The sequence below is a fragment of the Puma concolor genome, chromosome B1 (genome assembly GCF_028749965.1).
Source record: "Puma concolor isolate L17-30 chromosome B1, mPumCon1.1.hap2, whole genome shotgun sequence".
In the NCBI taxonomy this organism is placed as follows: Eukaryota; Metazoa; Chordata; class Mammalia; order Carnivora; family Felidae; genus Puma; species Puma concolor.
The window spans coordinates 44,123,891-44,147,551 of record NC_141670.1 but is presented as its reverse complement, the minus strand read 5'-3'; the positions used below and the strand labels follow the sequence as shown (position 1 = coordinate 44,147,551).

Here is a 23,661-nt window from a genome sequence, read left to right as displayed (position 1 = left end):
TGGGTCAGATAGGGATTGAGGAGAGACAACTAAAATTAAATGGAACGTATTTATGCTAGATCATAGGCTAGAGTAGTAGAGATCTGTCAACTCGATACATTTTGTAAAAATAGCAAGTTATTGCAGTCTAAAAAAATAATTACAGATACATTTTGATGAGGTAAATACTATTACGTAGCAAAGATATTACCTTCATAGAGGCCTGTGGAAAAGTCTAGGACTACAAACTGCAGTTGTTTTTTTCTCTCTTTTTTTAATTGTTTATTTTTGAAAGAGAGAGAGATACAGAGCGAGAGTGGAGGAGTGGCAGAGAGAGAGGGAGACACAGAATCTGCACTTGATCTTAGCCAAAAGGCCGAGGAGCGATTAGAGACACAGAATCTGAAGCAGGCTCCAGGCTCTGAGCTGTTAGCACAGCCTGACGCGGGGCTTGAACTTGGGAACCGCAAGATCATGACCTGAGCCAAAGTCAGGTGCTTAACTGACTGAGCCACCCAGGCACCATCAGTTGTTTTTCTCTTTGGAGATTATCTGGAAGTTTTAGAGCTCCTTCTGTTCCCTAGAAGGGCCCTGTTAGGGATCCTGCCATGTGCTGTTTGCCCCGTTCAGGTATTATTCTCTGTTCCCTTTTCACGTTGCTTGATCCAACTTCTTTCGCCTCGTATCCATTTTCTTTTAAACGAAACCATCTAAACGTTAGATGCGTAAGATAGGCCAGTGAATTCCTTTATTCAATAGAAAGTACTGACATTTTGACTTAAAAATATTTACAAATAAAATTTATTTAGGAATGTGTAATTAGTGGGCGAATTGAACATGAAGTGATAATACATATATACAATATGAGAAAACAAAAATGGATTGCCACTTTGTCAGCTGTCATGGCTGTTTGACAATCCTTCTTGTTAGTAGAGCATCTAAATTCAGCATTTTATATATGGTAAATTGAAAACCCAATAACAATAGCTGGCAATGTCTTCACCAACCCTTCCCAGCCTGATCTAAAGTCTAATGATGTATTAGAGACATATTTGAGAGCGGGAAAAAGGAATATGCTGAGAACACTAGCATACTATGCATGCTTTTTCATTTATTTTTAATTTCATCTTTTTAATGATATTTCTTGTAGGGTCTTAGTGTTTGAGCCCAGGCTAACTTCCAGGTACAATGTAAGCTTTATTTTTACATTTTGTTGTTAAGTATAAAAGTAGAACAAAAATGTTTTATCTGTGAGGCTTGACACTTTCTAGAAGGTGTTGAGGCAGTTCATCAAGGTATATGGATTGTCATAGGGAATATACTTTTTATTTATGAATTAAATTGCCATACTTTTTTTTTTTTTTTTAATGTTACAGAAGCCAAGGCTGCCCCAAGAGATTGTTTCATTGATGTGAATTCTAAAGGTGACAGATTTGGCAATTGTGGTTTCTCTGGCAATGAGTACAAGAAGTGTGCCACTGGGTAAGTGGAGGTGAGGTTATAAAGGAATGTGAATGATTTTAAGACCCGTCATCTTGCGACTGCTGGCTTTCTCTCCCTTAAATACTGAACTTTTCAAATTAACTTTCCAAGTTTTATTTTTTTTATTTTTATTTTTTTTAACTTTTCAAGTTTTAAAACATAAGACTTCAGCGAGACTCTCTGAAAAGAACTAGTAAAATAATTCATCCCTTTTGATGTTAACTGTCTAAAGTCTAATGGATTTTAGAATCTTTGTTTTTCCTTATTCTACAATAAGAACCTCAAATAAACACTCTTCCTCTTCTTTTTTTCATTAAAAGATGGCACGGATTAATGTGTAGATACCTTCAAAATTCATTCTGGATGTTGTTATTTTCTTCTTGCTCTATATAATTTTAAAGTGACAAATTAAAACCTTTTTTTTTTGTTTCTACAACATTTGCTTATTGTAAAAGTTAATAGTTATTAAAAAATTACAAATGAAAAAAAGTCATCCATAATATCAGTCCATATATATTTACTAATTTCATTGTATTTCTTCCTCTTTTTTGTTTCTGTACATACACACACTGATATTTTGTATAATTGGAATTATTCTATATTACTGAGCATCTCTTCTCTTTGCTTCTACTTTGCCAATTAGTCTAAGTAACTGTACGGAAACAATGTTTGCTAAGAAGAAATAACAGCAGCCAATCTCCATGTCGCTAAATCCATCAGACATTGTTAGGTCTTCATGCTACTTGACCTTTTGGTGTCATTCAAGTATGTTGACTGTTTTTTCCTTGAAGAAACCTCTTTCCTTCGCTTTTGTGTGGGATGTTCTTCTAGTATTCTTTTCTGTGTTTCTGGTTGCTCCTTTAGTGTGTTTATTTGTAGGCTCATCTTTCTCTACTCAGCCATTAAATACTGGAGACACCATGTATGCTGGCTTACATGTGGCCTTCTGCCACAGGGCCTTTGCACACACTATTCCTTCTGCCTGGCATGCCTTCAGCTCCTCCAGATCTCAGTTTTAAAGACTTCCTCACCTTTCTTAACAGAGCCAGAGAGCCCTCTTGTAAGGTGTTCTTACAGCTGTGTGCTTTTCCCCCTTAATGTTAGCCAGTTTATTTTGTTCTAATTGTTTCTTGATATATAAAACAGAGTAGATGGAAGGAAGATAAGAAAAACAAGAAAGTGTTTCAAAAGGAGATAGGAATGTAACTTTTGATATTTATCTTATATAGTTTTAAAAGTAGTTGTAGATATACGTTCTCTTCTGTTTACATAGCACTTTTTCTGGGGAAGTCATACTATTATTATTAATACATTTTTAGTGTATTTAAATTCTAGATTCTTTTGGTTTCTGCCCAAACCACTGTCCTAGTAAGAACAATCATTTAAAAATGATATGATCTGGGGCACCTGGGTGGCTCAGTCATGAGCCCAGGGTCGTGGGATCTAGCCCCGTGTTGGGTTCTGTGCTGTGTGTGGAGCCTGCTTAAGATTCTCTGCCTCAACCTCTCTCCCCCACTTGCACACGCTCTGTCTCTCAAATAAAATAAAAATGACAATATCTTCAAATAAGATAGAGGATAATTTTCCAGGTAAAAAGAAGAATAAATACAAAACCAGTTCTAGGCATAGAATTTTCATGATTCTTTTCTGGTGTTTAGAAAAGACACAGGAGGGTCTGTCCTGCATTTTGGGGAGACTGGACCCGTCTTGGTTACCATAATTTGTCTAAATTAAAATGAGAAAAGTAAGAACTTGAATGTTGGACAAAGGACGAACTGGTTAAGAAATTGGATGCTTTTTTTTTGTTGAATTTGATGTGTTTTCTCCTTATTGTTCATATCATTAATTTTTTAAAATTTATATTGTGATTTCTCCTGTGACTCCTGAGTTATTAAAAGTGTGTTGCTTAATTTCTAGATATTTGGGAGTATTCTGGTTATGTGTTTGATTTCTAGTTTAATTCCAATGAGAACATACTCTGTATAACTTTAGTTCTTTGCAGTTTATTGAGATGTGAATTATTGCCCAGCATGTGGTCTCTTTTGGTGAATGTCCATGTACAATTGGAAAAAAAGTGCATTCTATAGTTATTGGGTTGTGTTATTCTATAAATGTTAACAGTCTTATTCAAGCTTCCAATATCTTTGCGTTGCACGTGTGCGTTTTAGGTTTGTCCTTCAATTAAAAAAAAAATTTTTTTTTTAATGTTTATTTATTTTTGAGAGAGAGAAAGAGACAGAGCATGAGCAGGGGAGGAGCAGAGAGAGAGAGAGAGAGAGAGAGACAAAATTTGAAACAGGCTCCGGGTTCTGAGCTGTCAGCATAGAGCCCGATGTGGGGCTCGAACTCACAAACTGTGAGATCATGACCTGAGCCAAAGCCGGATGCTCAACTGACTGAGCCACCTAGGCACCCCCTAGTCCTTCAATTTCTGAGAGAAGTGGGTTAAAATCTCCAGCTATGATTATAAAGTTGTCTGTTTCTCTTTTTAGTTCTATACATTTTTTTGCTGTGTGTCTTTTGAATCAGTAAATGCTTATGTTATTAGGTGCATCCACATTTAGGATTGTTATGTCTCCTTGATGAATTGGCCCTTTAATTATTACCAAATTTTCTTCTTTATCTTTGCAATATTCTTGTTTAGCATTTGTTGCAGTTTCATTTGTTCATGTGACTGTTTGGTGATCACCCTTCATTGGTAAACTAAAGTGAAGTGACACATTTTATCTTATGTGTTTGGCACGTGATAAGTGCCTATTAAATATTTGTTGAATGAATGTAGGAACAGATGATACAGCTGATGGGTGGATAATTAGTGTAACTGGTTAAATGAACTGAGGTGAAACTTTGGGGTAAGTGGATTAATGCAGACTTGGAGAGAGCTTGCTAGATGTGTCTGATCTTTGTCTTTAGCCTGGTTCTGTTTCCATGATCTTATGAGTATCTTAATGAAATTATAGAAACTACACTTAGGAAATCTATAAATTACTGGGTAGCTGATTTGAAAAACATTTTATAATAGTAATATAGCATTAATATAGCCATTAGGAATGCATATCTGAAGTCACTCTTCGGGTTTGAATACTGCTTCAACTGCTTAAGATCTCTGAGACTTTGGACACGTTGCTTTCCTTTTCTTTTTCTTCTGTGCCTCATTTTTCTATAAAATGAGGATAATAATGGTACCTATTTCCAGTTGTTTTGAAGACCAAATGTGTTGATGGATGCTAGTACTAAGAAGAATACCCGATTCATTGCAAGACTCATCATTGTCATCATTGCTTTGTAATCATCCTCATCACAGAAAATGTATAAAATCTAGAAGAATCTAAAGAAAGTGAATCCTGTGGTCCTGCCATTCAGAGATACTCCCTCACATTTTTGTTGTATTTCCTTTTTGTATGTGTGTATATACATTCATAAGCATACATTTATGCATCATACATGTATGTACACATATGTATGTGTACTCAGAGCCCCACATCTGTATGTATAACCAAAATTGCAAAGTATGATTTGTACTATTTTATAAATTCAGTTTACTTTCCATTATATTAAGAGAGTTTATAGGATGTATTCAGCTTCTTTTAATCATTTCCTTATTTTAGAAATTCAAGTTGTTTCTAGTAGTTTGCTATTTTATTTTACTTTATTATTATATTTTTTAACGTTTATATTTGAAAGAGAGAGAGAGGACAGAGTGCAAGTCGGAGAGGGGCCGAGAGAGAGGGAGACACAGAATCTGAAGCAGGCTCCAGGGTCTGACTGCAAACACAGAGCCTGATGCGGGATTTGAACTCATGAACTATGAGATCATAACCTGAGTCACAGTCGGACGCTTAACTGAGCCATCCAGGCACCCCGTAGTTTGCTATTTTTAAATAAGGTTGTTATATATACAGCTGAAGTATTTGTTTATTTCTCTGATTGTTTCCTTAATAGGTTTTCTCAAAAAATATGGATAAGTTTTAAGGCTCCTCATAGATACTTCCAAATTGATCTTCAAAACATTTAACTGATTTATGCTTTCCTACCCCCTCACCAATGCCAGAGTGTTATCTTAAAAATTATAGTTGACCTTTGAACAACATCGGGGTTAGAGATGCTGACTTCCCACATAGTCACAAATTCACTTATAACTTTTGACTCCCCTAAAACTTAATTACAATAGCCTACTATTGATCAAAAGCCTTACCAATAACAAAAAAATAGTTGATTGAATGTTATATGTATTATATGCTGTGTTGTTACAATAAAGTAAGCTAGAGACAATGTTATTAAGAAAATCGTAAGGAAGAGAAAATACATTTGCAGGACTGCACTGTAAAAAATCCATGTGTTAAGTGGACCTGTGCAATTCAAACATGTAATGTTCTAGGGTTAGCTGGATGGACTTTTCCAATTTGTTATATCAAATAGATGTTTCTTTTTTTGTTTTTTTTTAATTTTAGAGAGAGAGAGCGTGAATGGGGGACAGGAGCAGAGGGTTGGGGGAGGGGAGAGAGAGAGAGAGAGAGAGAGAGCAAGCGATCTTAAGCAGTGTCCACACTCAGTGCAGAGCCTGATGTTGGGCTCAAGTCCCACGACCCGGAGATCGTGACCTGAGCCAAAATCAAGAGTTGGATGCTTAACCCACTGAGCCACCCAGGTGCCCCCGTTTTTTAAAAATGTTTATTTATTTTGAGAGAGGGAGAAATTGTGAGCACACATAAGTGGGGGGAGCACACATAAGAGAGAGGGAAAAGAGACAGAATCCCAAGTAGGCTCTACACTTTGAACTCAGAGCCTGACACAGGGCTTGATCCCATGAACTTTTTAAACAAAAAATTTCAAATATACAGAGGAGCAGAAGGGATACAGAGGAGTAGAAGGAGTATTTCAAATATACAGAAGGAGTAGAAGTATGATGAAACCCATATATTCTAGATTAAAAACATTGTTGGTATTCTATCATATTTCCTTTGTCTAGACTTGGCTGAACCACTTTTAAATAAATTATAGGCATTATGATACTTCATTCCTAAATTCTTTAGTATTCATCTCTGACAGATAAGGCCATTCACAATACCAATGTCATACCTACCAAAATTAATAATTTCCTAATATCATGTAATACCTGGTCAATATTAAAGTTTCTCCAACTGTCCTCAAGTTGTGTTTCATAGCTGTTTTTTTTTGCCACATCAGGATTCCGTCAAGGATCATGCATCACATTTAGTTGTCATGCCACTTATGTCACTTTTAATATAAAATATGTGGTCTTCTTCATTAATTTTTTTTCTTTTTGACGACAGTGATCTGAGGGAAATAACCAGTTCTTTTAGTATGGCCCGTGATCTGGATTTGTTTGATAGTTTCTTCTCAATGTTGCTTTATATGTGTCTCTATCCCTAAATTTTCTTTTTTTTTTTTTTTTTTCCAACGTTTATTTATTTTTGGGACAGAGAGAGACAGAGCATGAACGGGGGAGGGCACAGAGAGAGGGAGACACAGAATCGGAAACAGGCTCCAGGCTCTGAGCCATCAGCCCAGAGCCTGATGCGGGGCTCGAACTCACGGACCGCGAGATCGTGACCTGGCTGAAGTCGGACGCTTAACCGACTGCGCCACCCAGGCGCCCCTATCCCTAAATTTTCTATAAATCAGAAGTTAAATCTAAAGTCAATTAGATTCAGGTTAAACATTTTAGGGAAGAATACTTCGTAAGTGGCACATGATGTCAAGGAGGCACATAATTCTGGGTTGTCTTTTTATTAGTGGTCAAGCCCCCAACCCCCATGTCAGGCTCCATGCTGAGCCTGGAACTTGCTCCCACCAATGTTTTGCTTCACAGTTTAATATGCATTGATGATCCTTGCCTGAAGCAATTATTCTATTGAGGCTTGTGATAGAATTTTCTTTTATAATATAACCATGAACACCTCTTAGCTTTGTTGGCTGTTTGTATTCCTTATTTTGTGAATTGCCTTTTTTGTATCTTTGCTAATTTTTTCTGTGGAAGTGGATTTTTTTCTTACTGATTTGTAACAGCTTTATGTATATATATTTAATTAAAAAAATTATTTTTATTTTTGAGAGTGAGTGAGCAGGGGAGGGGCAGAGAGAGAGGGAGACGGAGAATAAAAAGCAGGCTCCATGCTGACAGTAGAGAGCCTCATGTGGGGCTTGAACTCATGAACTGTAAGATCATGACTTGAGCTGAATTCGGGCACTTAACCAATTAAGCCATCTAGGTGTCCTATGGCTTTTTATACATTAAGAGTATTTTCCTTTTGCTTTTTAACATGTCACCAAGACTACACATGAAACACTGAGTATATCATCACAGCTTGAATTTTGGTAGGTCCAACAGATGTTAACTAAGGTCTGCTTTATGCTACACTTTGTTCTGGAGGTTTTCTTTTTTAAAAAATTATTCTTTATTTTAGAGAGAGAGAGAGAGAGAGAGAGAGAGAGGGTGGGTGAGAGAAATGGAGGGAGAGAGACAGAGAATCCCAAGTAGGTTACAGGCTCAGCATGAAGCCTGACGTGGGGCTTGATTCCACAACCCTGGGATCATTATTTGAGCTGAAATCAAGAGTCAGACTCTCAACTGACTGAGCCACCCAGGCGCCCCATGTTTTAGAGGTTTTCATATCTAATTTCAACCAACTATGTGAGATAGACATTATTATTTATCTCTTGTTTTTCAGATGAAGGAACTGAAGCTCAGAAAGTTTAAACACTTTATTCAGGTTAACTAGGGAATAAATGGTGACATAAGAATAAATGTAAATGAGACAAAATTGCTAACCCCTAAGTGCAGGATGGAGGAAAGAGGAGACTTAACAATATATGCAAAAAGTAAATAGGAATTTTAGCTAGTGATCAGTTCAAGGGCATCTATAATGTAATGTAGTTACCATAAAAGCTACTGTAATCATTGGCCTAATAGTAGTACAGTATCTAGAATATAGGAAATGTGAGCTCTGTTATGTTATTTGCTTATCAGGCTATAACTGAAATTTCATGCCCTGCTCTGAGCACTGTGCTTCAAGAGGCAATGAGAGAACCTGGAACATATTTAGAGGGGAGCTTCCTTGTTCCATGAGAAATGATTATGAGATATTGCTCTGGTGAATAAGTATTTAGGAACTATGTGATAATTGTCCTAAAATAGCTGCCATGTGGAAGAAGGAAAAGACATTTGCTATTAGCTGTGTGATCTCATGTGGAAGGTCTGGGACCAATGAGGAAAAGTTATAAGGATATAAATTTTAGCTCAAGAAATAAAATAGTTTTATGAAGGCTAGACTGGGAATTTTTAGGGGGTGATTAATTAGAGGAATTGGTGAATTAGAGGAAAACAATATCCTATATTGACTTGGCAGTGATAACATAAAGGAGATTCTAGTATAGGGTAGATTCTTGGATCACAAGGCAATCAGAAAATTTCAATATAGCATCTTTTTTAAAAAAAATTTTGTTTTCAACTTTTATTTATTTTTGGGACAGAGAGAGACAGAGCATGAACGGGGGAGGGGCAGAGAGAGAGGGAGACACAGAATCAGAAACAGGCTCCAGGCTCTGAGCCGTGACCTGGCTGAAGTCGGACGCTTAACCGACTGCACCACCCAGGTGCCCCTCAATATAGCATCTTAAGAGTTGATATTAGTGGTATTTAGTGTGTAATGGAAGGATACAGGAAGGGCATTTAGCTAACACAGCCTTGGTGATAGGAATTGTAGTCAGATAACTCTTCATAGAGTTGTAATATTGAATCAGTGAATTGAATTAGTGAATTAATGAGTTAATGAATTGAGTCTTAAATTAAGTAACTAAGAGTTAGCTTAGCCCAAGCCATGAAGGGTGGAGTCCTTTCTTAGTTATTTTATAGTACAGAATCTAATTTTCTCCTTATAGCAACTCTGTAAGAAGTCACAACCGAATTTTGGTATAGTTCTATTATTTTCTATGGAAAAGCATTTATAAAATTATATTTATAAACAACTCTTTAGTTAGACGTGTTTGAGCCCTAAACTGATAGTAAAGAGAGAGTAGGTGTGGGGAGAGAAGGAGCACGAACACCACCTGGTACACCTACTGATTTCATCCTAGCATCCAGTTATCTCTGCCATATTTGAAGAGACCTGCTTAGGTGCCTTTGCTCTTATATGCTTTCTCTGTTGAGACTCCCTTCAGCTAACTATCAGTAAACTTTCTTTAAGTAAAAAAGAAAAAAAAAACTCTATGTGTCCAAATATATGATTTTTATTTTGTATCTACAGTGGGTGCATTTTATGTTTGCATTATTTCTCTATCTTACAGGAATGCTTTGTGTGGAAAGCTTCAGTGTGAGAATGTACAAGACATGCCTGTATTTGGAATTGTGCCTGCTATAATTCAGACTCCCAGTAGAGGCACCAAATGTTGGGGTGTGGATTTCCAGCTAGGATCGGATGTTCCGGATCCTGGGATGGTGAACGAGGGTACAAGATGTGATGATGGAAAGGTAATCAGAATGTTTTCTATTTATAATTTAAAATTAAAAAAAATATAAAAAGCATTATGCAAAGTAAGTGGTTATTCTTTTCTTATTTATGAAAGAAATCTAATGTTTTTTTGGTAGAGATTTTGGAAAATACAAAATTAAGAATGGCTGTTATTCTACTATCCAGATTTCACTGGCAGTCATATATTATAACCACTAGTCTGTGTTGCAGTATACTGTGCATATTTCTTTCCATTATCAATGGTGCTATAATTTATTAGCAGTCTGCTATTATTGGGACATTTAGGTGATTGCCAGGATTGTGAGTGTGTGTGTGTGTGTGTGTGTGTGTGTGTGTGTGTGTGTGTGTATGATTGTGTGTCTCTAGACTAGAATGTGTAGTACTAGAAATGTCATAATGTTTGTCCCCCCATGCTCTCTGCTACCCTGATCACTGCTGTTTGGATCAGATATGAGTCAAGAGTCAGCCAGCTCCTGACTCACTACCATTGGTTTCTGTATGATAAGATGAGCTAGGACAAATTCCTTTTGGGGGGGACTATATAATTAAGAAATACTATTAAGAATAGGGCAGAAACTGTAAGAATTCTTCAGCGATGCTATGAAGCAAGAGCAGGGCTAGAATGGTTATGGCAAACTTCAGTCATATACAAAAGATATGGGGGAGCAGAAGTGTTGGGCAAATTGAAGAAACCAATTTAAAGGAGAGTAGAGGAGGGGGAAGAGAGAGAGAACACAAGTGACTGATAAGGTGACCATAAAAAAGATGGGTGGACTTGCTAGTTACCTCAGTCATTGTGTACTGAGTTTTCAGTTCCAGTTCTGTTCCTCCTTTCCTACAAAAAGACCCTTATATTTTTGTGCCTGTTGTTGCCACTATAAAAACTCGGTTGCTGTAGTTACTATAAACAATGCTGAGGTAAATGGCTTTATAAATAAAAATTTCAGAATATTATGATTGTTTTCTGAGGTAAAACTACTATAATGGGTTGTGCATACTTTTTAAGGTTTTAGAGTTTTGCATGATTTCTCTTTTACTTTTTTAAGTTTATTTATTTATTTTGAGAGAGAGAGAGAGCAGCATGAGTGGGTGAGGAGCAAAGAGAGAGGGAGAAAGAGAATCCCGACCAGGCTCCGCGCTATCAGCACATGGAGCCCAGTGCTGGGCTCAAACTCATGAACCGTGAGATCATGACCTGAGTCGAAATCAGGAGTTGGACGCTTAACCAACTGAGCCACCCAGGTGCCCGTGCCTGATTCTCTTTAGAAAAAGCTTTAATAGTTTACCTTCCAACCAGTTTTTAGTGGGAAATGTTTTAATTCTTCACACCATAGTCAAGATTAGCTATCATTTTCAAGCTTTCGTTGGTGGTTTCCTTTTTATTTTACTTTTTTCTTAATTATTAGTGATGTTGAATTTTTTTGTCTCTATATATTTATTCCTTCTTCTGTGATTTGCCATGTTGATGTTCTTTATACACTTAAAAATTGGCCTGTTTTCTTATTGATTTTGAATTTGATTTCTTACTGATTTTAAAGAACCTTAATTAATTTACGTCATATGTAACAAGTATAATATATAAATATACATATATGATGTTTTTGCCCAGCTTACTCCTTGCCTCTTCTTTCTTTTGTTTTTAGTTTTTTTTTTTTTTTTTGGCTGTGTTTGCATTTTTATGTATTTAAAGCTGTTATTCTCTTCCTTTAGGGTTTCTAACTTTACTTACATGTTTTATAAGACCTTTATCAGTATATCAGATCATTATTCTCTTGTATTTTGTAGTAGATTTTGTTTTTTATTTAATACCTCTTTAATCCAGGGGAATGTTGAGTGTATATAGTATGAGGTTGGCATTCTTTTTTTTCTCTTTTATCATTTATTCATTACTGTATGTTGACTTCTAATGCCATTTTTTTTTTCAGAATGGCTTATCATTTGCCTTAACCTCATTTATAATCTCTTTCCTTTAATTTGAAATTTTATTTAAATTACTGATTAAATTTTTATATATTCTAGGGCTTAATTTTTGTTTTTTCCCTCTTCATGCCCGTTGATAGGTCTAACTACTCATGCGTCAGTACTGCCTTGATTTAGTTTTTATTGGTTTTATAATGTATTTTTCTTATCTGGTCATGCAAATACCCTCCCATTCTTTTTTCCTAGTTCTCTTGGCTATTTTTATTTGCTTATAATTCCAGATGAACTTGAGATAATGTTTGTTGAGGTGCAAAAAAATTAAAATCTAAAAAACTAAAAAATGCTTTGGAATTTTGGTTGGGATGGCATTAAATTTATAAACTTATAATGGGGAAAAGTGACATCATTACATTATTGAGTCTTCTCAAAGTAGAACATGGTATGTGTGTCCATTTTTGAGGGGTCTTCTTTTAAAGATTTACTAATAAAGGTCTTTATGTTTTTTGTTAATTTTATTATTGGGTAGATTTTTATTGTTATTATGAATAGGCCCATTTTCTCCTGTTATATTTTCTGTTTTGTTATATTTCAATTTCTAATTGGTTTTTACTGACAAGAAAAGCTATTTTGTTTGTATTTTTGACTGGGTATTATTGATATTCAGAAAAAAATTCATTTGTATATGTTTATTTTGTTACCAGGCATACACTTAGTGTTACCTATTTCTATTGTCAATTATATTAGAATTTTCTAAGAAAAAGTCATCATCTGCAAATGATAAAAAGTTGGTTTCCTTTCTCATATTTACAGTTTGGATTTATTTTCTTGTGTAATTGCAATGATAGCACTTCCAGAATAATTGTAAATAGTGATAGTGTGCATCTTTGTCTTGACCCTGACGTGAGTGGGAATGCGTTTAGCCTTTCAAGGTTATGTATGATTTTGGCTAATTGCTTGGGGTACATGGTATTTTTCACTTAGTGCAGTATCCTTTTCATCCTATTGAATAAGAATAAAAATAAACAGTAGATTTTACATTTTATAAGTAGTTCTTTGACATTAAAATATTAAATATTTAAAAAATATTAGATACTATTAAGATAATCATTTGGAACACCTGGGTGGCTCAGTTGGTTGAGCGTCTGACTTCAGCTCAGGTCATGATCTTGCAGTTTGTGAGTTTGAGCCCTGTGTTGGGCTCTGTGCTGACAGCTTAGAGCCTGGAGCCTTCTTTGGATTTTCTGTGTCCTTCTCTCTCTCTGCTGTTCCCCAACTTGTGCTCTCTATCTCTCTCTCTCAAAAATAAATAAATAAAAACATTAAAAAAAATAATCATTATTTACCTTTGACCTATTGATATGTGCTGGGTTATATCAATAAATTCCCTAACATTAAATTATTTTTGCATTCCTGGAGCACACACTGGTAACATTAAATTTTTCTTTAGATATATTCCCGGATTCTATGTGTTGGTGAATTTACTTTTGTGTTTCTGAAACTGTCTACTTTTGATGTTTTTTGAATTTATGAACTTTTACTCTGTAGATTGTAGTCAGTACTCTTAAGTCCCACAAAAAACTCAGATAATATTGAATTAAAGTATAACAGGATTAATTGATTTAAACCAAAGAATCAAATAAAGAGCTTTGGAACCCAGAATCTCAAATAATGTTTCTACGATCTTTGCTTCTCCCTTTTGGCTCCCCGTCCCTCCCTTGCCCCATCTTATTGAGATATAATTAACATTTAATATGCTATATGTTTAAGGTGTACAGTGTGATGATTTGATACATGTATATATTGTGAAATGACTATCACAGTAAGGTTAGTTAACACTTCTATAACCTCCCATAAATATAATTTTTTTTCTTTTTTTTTTTGGTGGTACAATATTTAAGATTTACTCTCTTGGTAACTTTCAAGTGTATAATATTGTTAACTACAATCATCAGGCTGACTATTAGATACCCAGAACTTACACATCTTTTAACTGGAGATTTGTACTATTGGATCAACATCTCCCCATTTTTCCTATGAGTGAGGCTTCACCCCCCCCCTTTTTTTTAAAGACTCCACATATATGTGAGATCATATGGTATTTGTCTGTCTTTGTCAGACTTTCTTCACTTAGAATAATGTCCCCAAGGTCCATGCATGTTGTTGCAAATGACAGGATTGGTCATTCAGGAGTGTGTTGTTTACTTTCCACATTTTTTGTGAATTTTACACATTCCTCCTGTTACTAATTTCTAGTTTCAAACCATTGTGATTGGAAAAGATACTAGATATGATTTCAGTCTTCTTAAATATGTTGTCTTGCTTTGTGGCCCAACATAAATTGTATCCTGTAGAATGTTCTGTGTGTGCCTCAGAAGAGTATGTATTCTGCTGCTGTTGCATGGCTGTTCTGTTTATGTCTGTTAGATCCATTTTGGTCTATAAAGTTCTTTAGATCCGCTGTTTCCTTATTAAATTTCTGTCTGGGGGCACCTGGGTGACTCAGTTGGCTAAGCATTCATCTCTTGATTTTGGCTGAGGTCACGATCTCACGGTTTGTGAGATTGAGCCCCTGTGTTGGCTGTGCACTGAGAGTGTGAAGCCTGCTTGGGATTCTCTTCCTCTCTGCCTGCCCTCCCCAGCTGCTCACGTATTCACGCATGCTCTCTCTCAAAATAAATAAAAAGAAATTTCTGTCTGGATGACCTATCCAATGTTGAAAGTGGGGTATTGAAGTCTACTACTAGTATTGTATTGCTGTCTGTTTCTCCCTTCACTTTTGTCACTATTTGGTTTAAATATTTAAATGCTCCAGTGGAAGGTACATAAATACTTAAAATTATTACATCGATGAATTGTCTCCTTTATCCCCATTTCATGGCCTTCTTTGTCTCTTGCAACCAATTCTGACTAAGTCTATTATATGTGATATAAATATAGCCGTTCCTGCTCTTTTGGTTACCATTGGCATAGAATATGTTTTTCTGTCCCTTCACTTTCAACCTGTGTGTCCTTAACACTATAAGTGAGCCTCTTTTAGGCAGCATATCGTTGGATATGTATATATTTTTAAGTCTATTCAGCCACTTTGTGTCTTTTGATATGGGACTTTAGTTCATTTCTATTTAAAGTAATTATTGATAGCTAAGGACTCATTGCCATTTCATTGTTTGTTGACTGTTTTTAGTTCTTTTGTTCCTTTTTTCCTTTCTTACTATCTTCTTTCATGATTTATTTATTTATTTATTTATTTTTAGAGTATGCTTTAATTCTTTTGTGTGTTCTACTATGTTTCTTCTTTTGTGGTTAGTGTGAGGCTTATATAAAACATTTTGTAGATATAACAGTCTATTTTAAGCTGATAATAACTTACCTTCAATTGCATACACAAGCACTACACTTTTACTTCTCATATTTTAAACTATTGTGTCATACTTAGCATCTTTTTATATTGTGCATCCATTAATAAGTTATTAGTTATTTTTATTTGTTTTTTTTACTAGAGATAGAGTGATTTACACAGCACCATTAAAATAGTAAGGTATTCTTTTTTTTTTACTTTATTTATTTATTTAAATCACATTTATATATATATATATATATATATATATATATATATATATATATATATATATAAAATTTAATGTCAAATTGGTTTCCATACAATACCCAGTGCTCATCCCAACAGGTGCCCTCCTCAATGTCCATCACCCACTTTCCCCTCCCCCCCACCCCCCATCAACCCTCAGATTGTTCTCAGTATTTAAGAGTCTCTTATGGTTTTCTGCCTTCCCTCTCTGTAACTTCCACACCCCCCCCTTTCCCTCTCCCCTGGTCTTCTGTTGAGTTTCTCAGAATCCACATAAGAGTGAAAACATATGGTATCTGTCTTTCTCTGTATGACTTATTTCACTTAGCATGACACTCTCCGGTTCCATCCACGTTGCTACAGAAGGGCATATTTCATTCTTTCTCAATGCCATGTAGTATTCCATTGTGTATATAAACCATAATTTCTTTATCCATTCATCAGTTGATGGACATTTAGGCTCTTTCCATAATTTGGCTATTGTTGAAAGTGCTGCTATAAACATTGGGGTACAAGTGCCCCTAGGCATCAGCACTCCTGTATCCCTTGGGTAAATTCCTAGCAGTGCTACTGCTGGGTCATAGGGTAGATCTATTTTTAATTTTTTGAGGAACCTCCACACTGTTTTCCAGAGCGGCTGCACCAGTTTGCATTCCCACCAACAGTGTAAGAGGGTTCCCGTTTCTCCACATCCTCTCCAAACATCTATAATCTCCTGATTTGTTCATTTTAGCCACTCTGACTGGTGTGAGGTGGTATCTCAGTGTGGTTTTGATTTGTATTTCCCTGATGAGGAGTGATGTTGAGCATCTTTTCGTGTGCCGTTTGGCCATCTGGATGTCTTCTTTAGAAAAGTGTCTATTCATGTCCCCTGCCCATTTCTTCACTGGATTTTTTGTCTTTTGGGTGTGGAGTTTGGTGAGTTCTTTATAGATTTTGGATACTAGCCCTTTATCTGATATGTCATTTGCAAATATCTTTTTTCCCATTCCGTTGGTTGCCTTTTAGTTTTGTTGATTGTTTCCTTTGCAGTGCAAAAGCTTTTTATATCTTCATGAGGTCCCAATAGTTCATTTTTGCTTTAAATTCTCTTGCCTTTGGAGATGTGTCGAGTAAGAAATTGCTGCGGCTGAGGTCAGAGAGGTTTTTTTTCCTGCTTTCTCCTCTAGGGTTTTGATGGTTTCCTGTCTCACATTTAGGTCCTGTCTCACATTTAGATGAAGGACCTAAGATAAATTTGAGTTTATCTTTGTGAGTGGTGTAAGAAAGTAGTCTGGTTTCATCCTTCTGCATGTTGCTGTCCAATTCTCCCAGCACCATTTGTAAAAGAGACTGTCTTTTCTCCATTGGATATTCTTTCCTGCTTTGTCAAAGATTAGTTGGCCATACATTTATGGGTCCAATTCTGGAGTCTCTATTCTATTCTGGAGTCTATGATAGTGTCTGTTTTTGTGCCAGTACCATGCTATCTTGATGATTACAGCTTTGTAGTAGAGGCTTAAGTCTGGGATTGTGATGCCTCCCGCTTCGGTCTTCTTCTTCAATGTTACTTTGGCTATTTGGGGTCTTTTGTGGTTCCATACAAATTTTAGGATTGCTTGTTCTAGCTTCGAGAAGAATGCTGGTGCAATTTTGATTGGGATTGCATTGAATGTGTAGATGGCTTTGGGTAGTGTTGACATTTTAACAGTATTTATTCTTCCAATCCATGAGCATGGAATTTGTTTGTATCTTCTTCGATTTCCTTCATAAGCTTTCTTTAGTTTTCAGCATACAGATCTTTTACATCTTTGGTTAGGTTTATTCCTAGGTATTTTATGATTCTTGGTGCAATTGTGAATGGGATCAGTTTCTTTATTTGTCTTTCTGTCACTTCATTATTGGTGTATAAAAATGCAACTGATTTCTGTACATTAATTTTGTATCCTGCGACTTTGCTGAATTCATGTATCAGTTCTAGCAGACTTTTGGTGGAGTCTATGGGGTTTCCCATGTAGAGTATCATGCCATCTGCAAAAAGTGAAAGCTTGACTTCATCTTTGCCAATTTTGATGCCTTTGATTTCCTTTTGTTGTCTGATTGCTGATGCTAGAACATCCAACCCTATGTTAAACAACAGCTGTGAGAGTGTACATCCCTGTCGTGTTCCTGATCTCAGGGGGAAAGCGCTGTTTTTCCCCATTGAGGATGATATTACTTGTGGGCTTTTCATAAATGGCTTTTATGATGTTTAAGTATGTTTCTTCTATCTGGACTTTCTCAAGGGTTTTTATTAAGAAAGGATGTTGAATTTTGTCAAATGCTTTTTCTGCATCGATTGACAGGATCATATGGTTCTTATCTTTTCTTTTATTAATGTGATGTATCACGTTGATTGATTTGCGAATGTTGAACCAGCCCTGCATCCCAGGAATGAATCCCACTTGATCATGGTGAATAATTCTTTTTATTTGCTGTTGAATTCAATTTGCTAGTATCTTGTTGAGAATTTTTGCATCCATACTCATCAGGGATATCGGCCTGTAGTTCTCTTTTTTTGCTGGGGCTCTGTCTGGTTTGGGAATCAAGGTAATGCTGGCTTCATAGAATGAGTCTGGAAGTTTTTCTTCTCTTTCTATTTTTTGGAACAGCTTTAGAAGGATAGGTGTTATTTCTGCTTTAAATGTCTGGTAGAATTCCCCAGGAAAGCCATCTGGTCCAGGACTCTTATTTGTTGGGAGATTTTTAATAACTGATTCAATTTCTTCACTAGTTAGGGGTCTGTTCAAATATTCTATTTCTTCCTGTTTGAGTTTTGGAAGTGTGTGGGTGCTTAGGAATTTGTCCATTTCTTCCAGGTTGTCGAGTTTGTTGGCATATACTTTTTCATAGTATTCCCTGATAATTGCTTGTATTTCTGAGGGATCAGTTGTAATAATTCCATTTTCATTCGTGATTTTATCTATTTGGGTCCTCTCTCTGTTTTCTTTTTGAGAAGCCTGGCTAAAGGTTTATCAATTTTGTTTATTTTTTCAAAAAAACAACTCTTGGTTTCATTGATCTGCTCTACTCTTTTTTTAGATTCTATATTTTTTATTTCTGCTCTGATCTTTATTATTTCTCTTCTTCTGCTGGGTTTGGGGTGTCTTTGCTGTTCTGCTTCTATTTCCTTTAGGTGTGCTGTTAGATTTTGTATTGGGGATTTTTCTTGTTTCTTGAGATAGGCCTAGACTGCAATGTATTTTCCTCTCAGGACTGCCTTCGCTGCATCCCAAAGCATTTGGATTGATGTATTTTCATTTTCATTTGTTTCCATATATTTTTTAATTTCTTCTCTAATTGCCTGGTTGACCCATTCATTCTTTAGTAGGATGTTCTTCAACCTCCATGCTTTTGGAGGGTTTCCAGACTTTTCCTATGGTTGATTTCAAGTTTCATGGCATTGTGATCTGAAAGTGTGCCTATGTTCTCAATTCTTTTATACTCATTAAGGGCTGTTTTGTGACTCAGTATGTGATCTATCTTGGAGAATATTCCATGTGCACTTGAGAAGAAAGTATATTCTTTGGCTTTGGGTTGCAGAGTTCTAAATGTATCTGTCAAATCCATCTGATCCCATGTATCATTCAGGGCCCTTGTTTCTTTATTTATTCTCTGTCTAGGTGTTCTATCCATTGTTGTAAGTGGAGTATTAGACTCTCCTGCAATTACCACATTCTTATCAATAAGGTTCGCTTATGTTTGTGATTAATTGTTTTATATATTTGGGGGCTGCCAAATCCGGTGCATAGACGTTTATAATTGTTAGCTCTTCTTGATGAAGAGACCCTGTAATTATTATATAATGCCCTTCTTCATCTCTTGTTACAGCCTTTAATTTAATGTCTAGTTTGTCTGATTTATGTATGGCTACTCCAACTTTCTTTTGACTTCCAGTAGCATGATAGATCTCCATCCCCTTACTTTCAATCTGAAGGTGTCTTCAGGTCTAAAATGAGTCTCTTGTAGACAGCATATAGATGGGTCTTGTTTGTTTTTTTTTTTTTTGTTTTGTTTTTTATTCATTCTGATACCCTATGTCTTTTGGTTGGAGCATTTAGTCCTTTTACATTCAGTGTTATTATTGAAAGATATGGGTTTAGAGTCATTGCGATGTCTGTAAGTTTCATGCTTGTAGTAATGTCTCTGGTACTTTGTGGTCCTTGGCAACATTTCACTCACAGAGTCCCCCTTAAGATCTCTTGTAGGGCTGGTTTAGTGGTGATGAATTCCTTCAGTTTTTGTTTGTTTGGGAAAACCTTTATCTTTCCTTCTAGTCTGAATGACAGACTTGCTGTGTAAAGGATTCTTGGCTGCATATTTTTCTTGTTCATCTCATTGAAGATGTCCTGCCATTCCTTTCTGGCCTGCCAAGTTTCAGTAGATAGATCTGCTATTACCTGTATGTGTCTACCTTTGTATGTTAAGGCCCATTTATTCCTAGCTGCTTTCAGAATTTTCTCTTTATCCTTGTATTTTGCCTGTTTCACTATGACATGTCATACAGAAGATTGATTCAAGTTACGCCTGAAGGGAGTTCTCTGTGCCTCTTGGATTTCAATGCCTGTTTCCATCCCCAGATTAGGGAAGTTCTCAACTATGATTTGTTCAAGTATACCTTCAGCCCCTTTCTCTCTCTCTTCTTCTGGAATTCCTATGATACAGATATTCTTCCGTTTGATTGCATCACTTAGTTCTCTAATTCTCCCCTCGTACTCCTGGATTTTTTTTTTATCTGCCTTTTTCTCAGTTTCCTCTTTTTCCATAATTTTATCTTCTAATTCACCTATTCTCTCTTCTGTCTCTTCAATCTGTGCTATGGCCCCCTCCATTTTATTTTGCACCTCATTTATAGCATTTTTTAATTCATCATGACTATTTTTTACTGCCTTGATCTCTGTAGCAAAAGATTCTCTGCTGTCCTCTATGCTCTTTTCAAGCCAAGCAATTACTTTTGTGACTATTATTCTAAATTCTTGTTCAGTCATATTGCTTAAATCGGTTTTGATCAATTCGTTAGCTGTCTCTGCTTCCTGGAATTTCGTTTGAGGAGAATTCTTCCGTTTTGTCATTTTGGCTAGTTTTCTGCCCCTTATGTGTTTTAAAAGCTTGTTGTGTGCTCTGGACCTGCGAGCACTGCTGTATTAAAGGAGGGTCATACACTGTCCAGGGCCTGGCCCTTCAGGAGGTGTTTTTTTGGAGAGTGTTACTTGCTCTCTGTTATTGTGACTTGGTTATTTTATTACCCTACTCGTAGTGATATTTTGGACCCTCCACCAGGTGTGCTTTGATTTGTTCCTTGGAGTAGCCCTGTAAAGGAAAACAGAGAAACAGGAGACGAAAACACACAAACAAAAACAAAAAATTAAAGTCTAAAACAAAAAAACCCAAAACACTGACTACAAGTAAAGAAGAGGGTGGAGGCAGTGCTAGAAGAGCACACACAAAGAGAGAAATGATGGGGGAGGGGGGAGAAAAAAATAAACATTGACTAGGCAGAGAGACTAAAAGTGTTAATCCAGAGAGAGAGAAAGGAAAATAAAGAAGGAAGTGGGGAAAATGAAACGAAGATAAAGTTACCCAGACAGAGAAACTATATGGCTTGATTATGAGAGAGAGAGAGAGAGAGAGAGAGAGAGAGAGAGGAGTGTAAAGAAGGAGGTGTAGAACATGTATCAAGACAATGGATTAAATATGCATGTTTAGACAGACCAATAACCAGAATTACCAGCCTAGAAGAGGGAAGAGATGAGGAGAAAGTGGGGGGCGGGGAGAATATATCTATACATCCAGAATTGACCTAGAGTTATGACCTAGAGTTAATCCAGGCAATGCTGCAGCGCTTGTGGGAGGAGCTTTCCGCAGGGTCTGTGAGGCTCTGGTGGATATACGGTTACCCCGTGCGAAGGGGCGTGGTTTGGTGTAGTCTGGACCCACTTCTACTATGGGCCCCTGAACTGATCCCTGAGGCCCCGCCTTGGTGGTGGTGGGGGCAACGGGGGGAGTGGTGATCCCCCAGTCTCTTCTCCATGGACCTGGACCCGGTGGACTCAGTTTGAGTCGTCCTCACTGTGCCACACCATGGGCGCAGACGGGGCGGTCCTTCTGCTCTGCCACCTCCCCTGACCTTGCGCTTGGCTAGGATTCAAAGTCCTTCTCCGTGCGTTCTGGCAGTGGGGAAGTGCCTCTCAGTGTGGCAGTATGTGGCCCCAGCTGGCTTTGTGCCACAGCACTTCAGGGAGGACTGCCTTCTGCGGACTGAGCTGCCGCCCTCGCGGCTAGTCCCTGCGGTCGCGGACTCAGGCAGGCTTTGTCTTTTCCCACAGCACTCCAGGGAGATGGCTCCCTTTTCCTCCTGCAGACTGTGCCCTCGGCCCAGCCACGGATCCCATGGGTGGCAGACATGGACATGGACAGGCTTTGTACTGTTGCACAACCCTCCAGGCAGGGAACCACTTTCTCCAAGTGCTGATTGAGCCCCTTACATACCACTGCATCCAGGCCTCTGGTGTGCGAACAGGGAGCTGGCCCCAGTCCGAAGAAAGCCCAGCAGTTAGAGATCGGATCTCTCTCAGTCTCAGTCCCAGGTCTTTCTCCTGTCCAGATATGGTCATACACTTCCCTGGCCGCTCTTTCTCTTCCCTTTGTCTCTCCCCTCTGTGCCCACGTGGCCTTTTTTTTTTTTTTTTTATCTCCCCCAGTTTGCAGTCACCCACCTATCTTTTCTCCAGCTCTCCCATTTTCTTTGGGTAGATTCAGTCTCTTTTCCTCCCAGACTCTGGTGTTCAAAGTCCTTTGGCTTCTGCACTTCTTTGAGAGACACGGGGAGTCTCCCCTACTTCTCTACCATGTTGGCCCCAATAGTTAGGTATTCTGAATTTAACTATATATTTACCTTCACCATGAGTTTTATGGTTTTATATATTTTCATATTATTAGTGTCCTTTCATTTCAACTTGAAGAATTCACTTTAAAATTTCTTGTAAGGTAGGGCAAGTGGTGATGAACCGTTAGTTTTTCTTTATCTGGGAATGTCTTTAACTCTCCTTCATATCTGAAGGACAATTTTCCTACGTATAGTATTCCTTGTTGGCAATTTTTTTATTGTTGCTGTTTAGCACATTGGATATAGAATCCCGATGATTTATTTTGGCTTTCAAAGTTTCTTTAGAGAGATACATCCACAGACAGCCATATGGGGGTTCCTTTGTATGTGATGAATCTTGCTGCTTTCTCTTTCTGCTTTCTAACATGGAGTTCTTTGAGCTTCCTGTACTTGAATGTCCATATTCTCCAAACATTTGGGAGATTTCAACTATTATTTCTTTAAATTCTTTTTTAACGTTTGTTTATTTTTGAGAGACAGAGAGATACAGAGCATGAGTGGGGAAGGGGGCAGAGAGAGAGGGAGACACAGAATCCAAAGCAGGCACCAGGCTCTGACCTGTCAGCACAGAGCCTGATGTAGGGCTTGAACTCACTAAGTGTGAGATCATGACCTGAGCCAAAGTCGGACTCTCAACCGGCTGAGCCACCCAGGCACCCCTTAATTATTATTTCTTTAAATAAACTTTCTTCCATTTTCCTCTTCTGAGGAAATCTTCTGATTTGAATCATATCTTCTGATATGAATGTTTGTTTGCTTGATGGTGTCCCATAATGGTTCACATAGGCTTTCTTCACTCTTTTTCATTCTTTTTTATTTTTTGTCTCTCTAACTGGCTAATTTCAAACAGTGTTTGAGTTTGCTGATTCTTTCTTCTGGATGAGTAGATCTGTTCTTGAAGCTCTGTATTGAAGTTTTCATTTCTGTTATTGTATTCTTCAGGTCCAGGATTTCTGTTTGGTTCCTTTTAATGGTTTCTACTTCTTTCTTAAACTCATTCTGTTCATTGATTGTTTTTCTGATTTTGTTTAGTAGTCTCTTTTTTCTTTCATTTCATTCAGGTTCTTTATGATGATTATTTTGAATTCTTTGTCAGGTAACCTATAGATATTCATTTCTTTGGGGTCATTTATTTGCACTTTATTAGTTTCCTTTGGTGATGCCATATTTGCCTGATGCTTATGTAGTATTGCATTGGTGGCTATGTATTTGAAGGAATAAACACCTCTTCTAGTCTTTACATACTGGTTTCATCAGGTAAAGACCTCCTGTCTATTTTCAGTATTGATGGGATTACC

The 23,661-nt window shown here is 37.0% G+C and overlaps 1 protein-coding gene across 2 annotated transcripts in view; it reads left to right on the top strand.

Annotated features, from left to right (window-relative positions):
* The window catches only part of ADAM9 (ADAM metallopeptidase domain 9), a 152,047-nt gene that overhangs the window by 90,544 nt on the left and 37,842 nt on the right, over positions 1-23,661 (top strand). For both annotated transcript variants that reach the window (XM_025921371.2, XM_086703654.1), the window contains exons 15-16: positions 1,356-1,461; positions 9,769-9,952. In XM_025921371.2, coding sequence (XP_025777156.1) covers positions 1,356-1,461; positions 9,769-9,952 — 290 coding nt within the window. The remainder of the gene's footprint in view (positions 1-1,355; positions 1,462-9,768; positions 9,953-23,661) is intronic.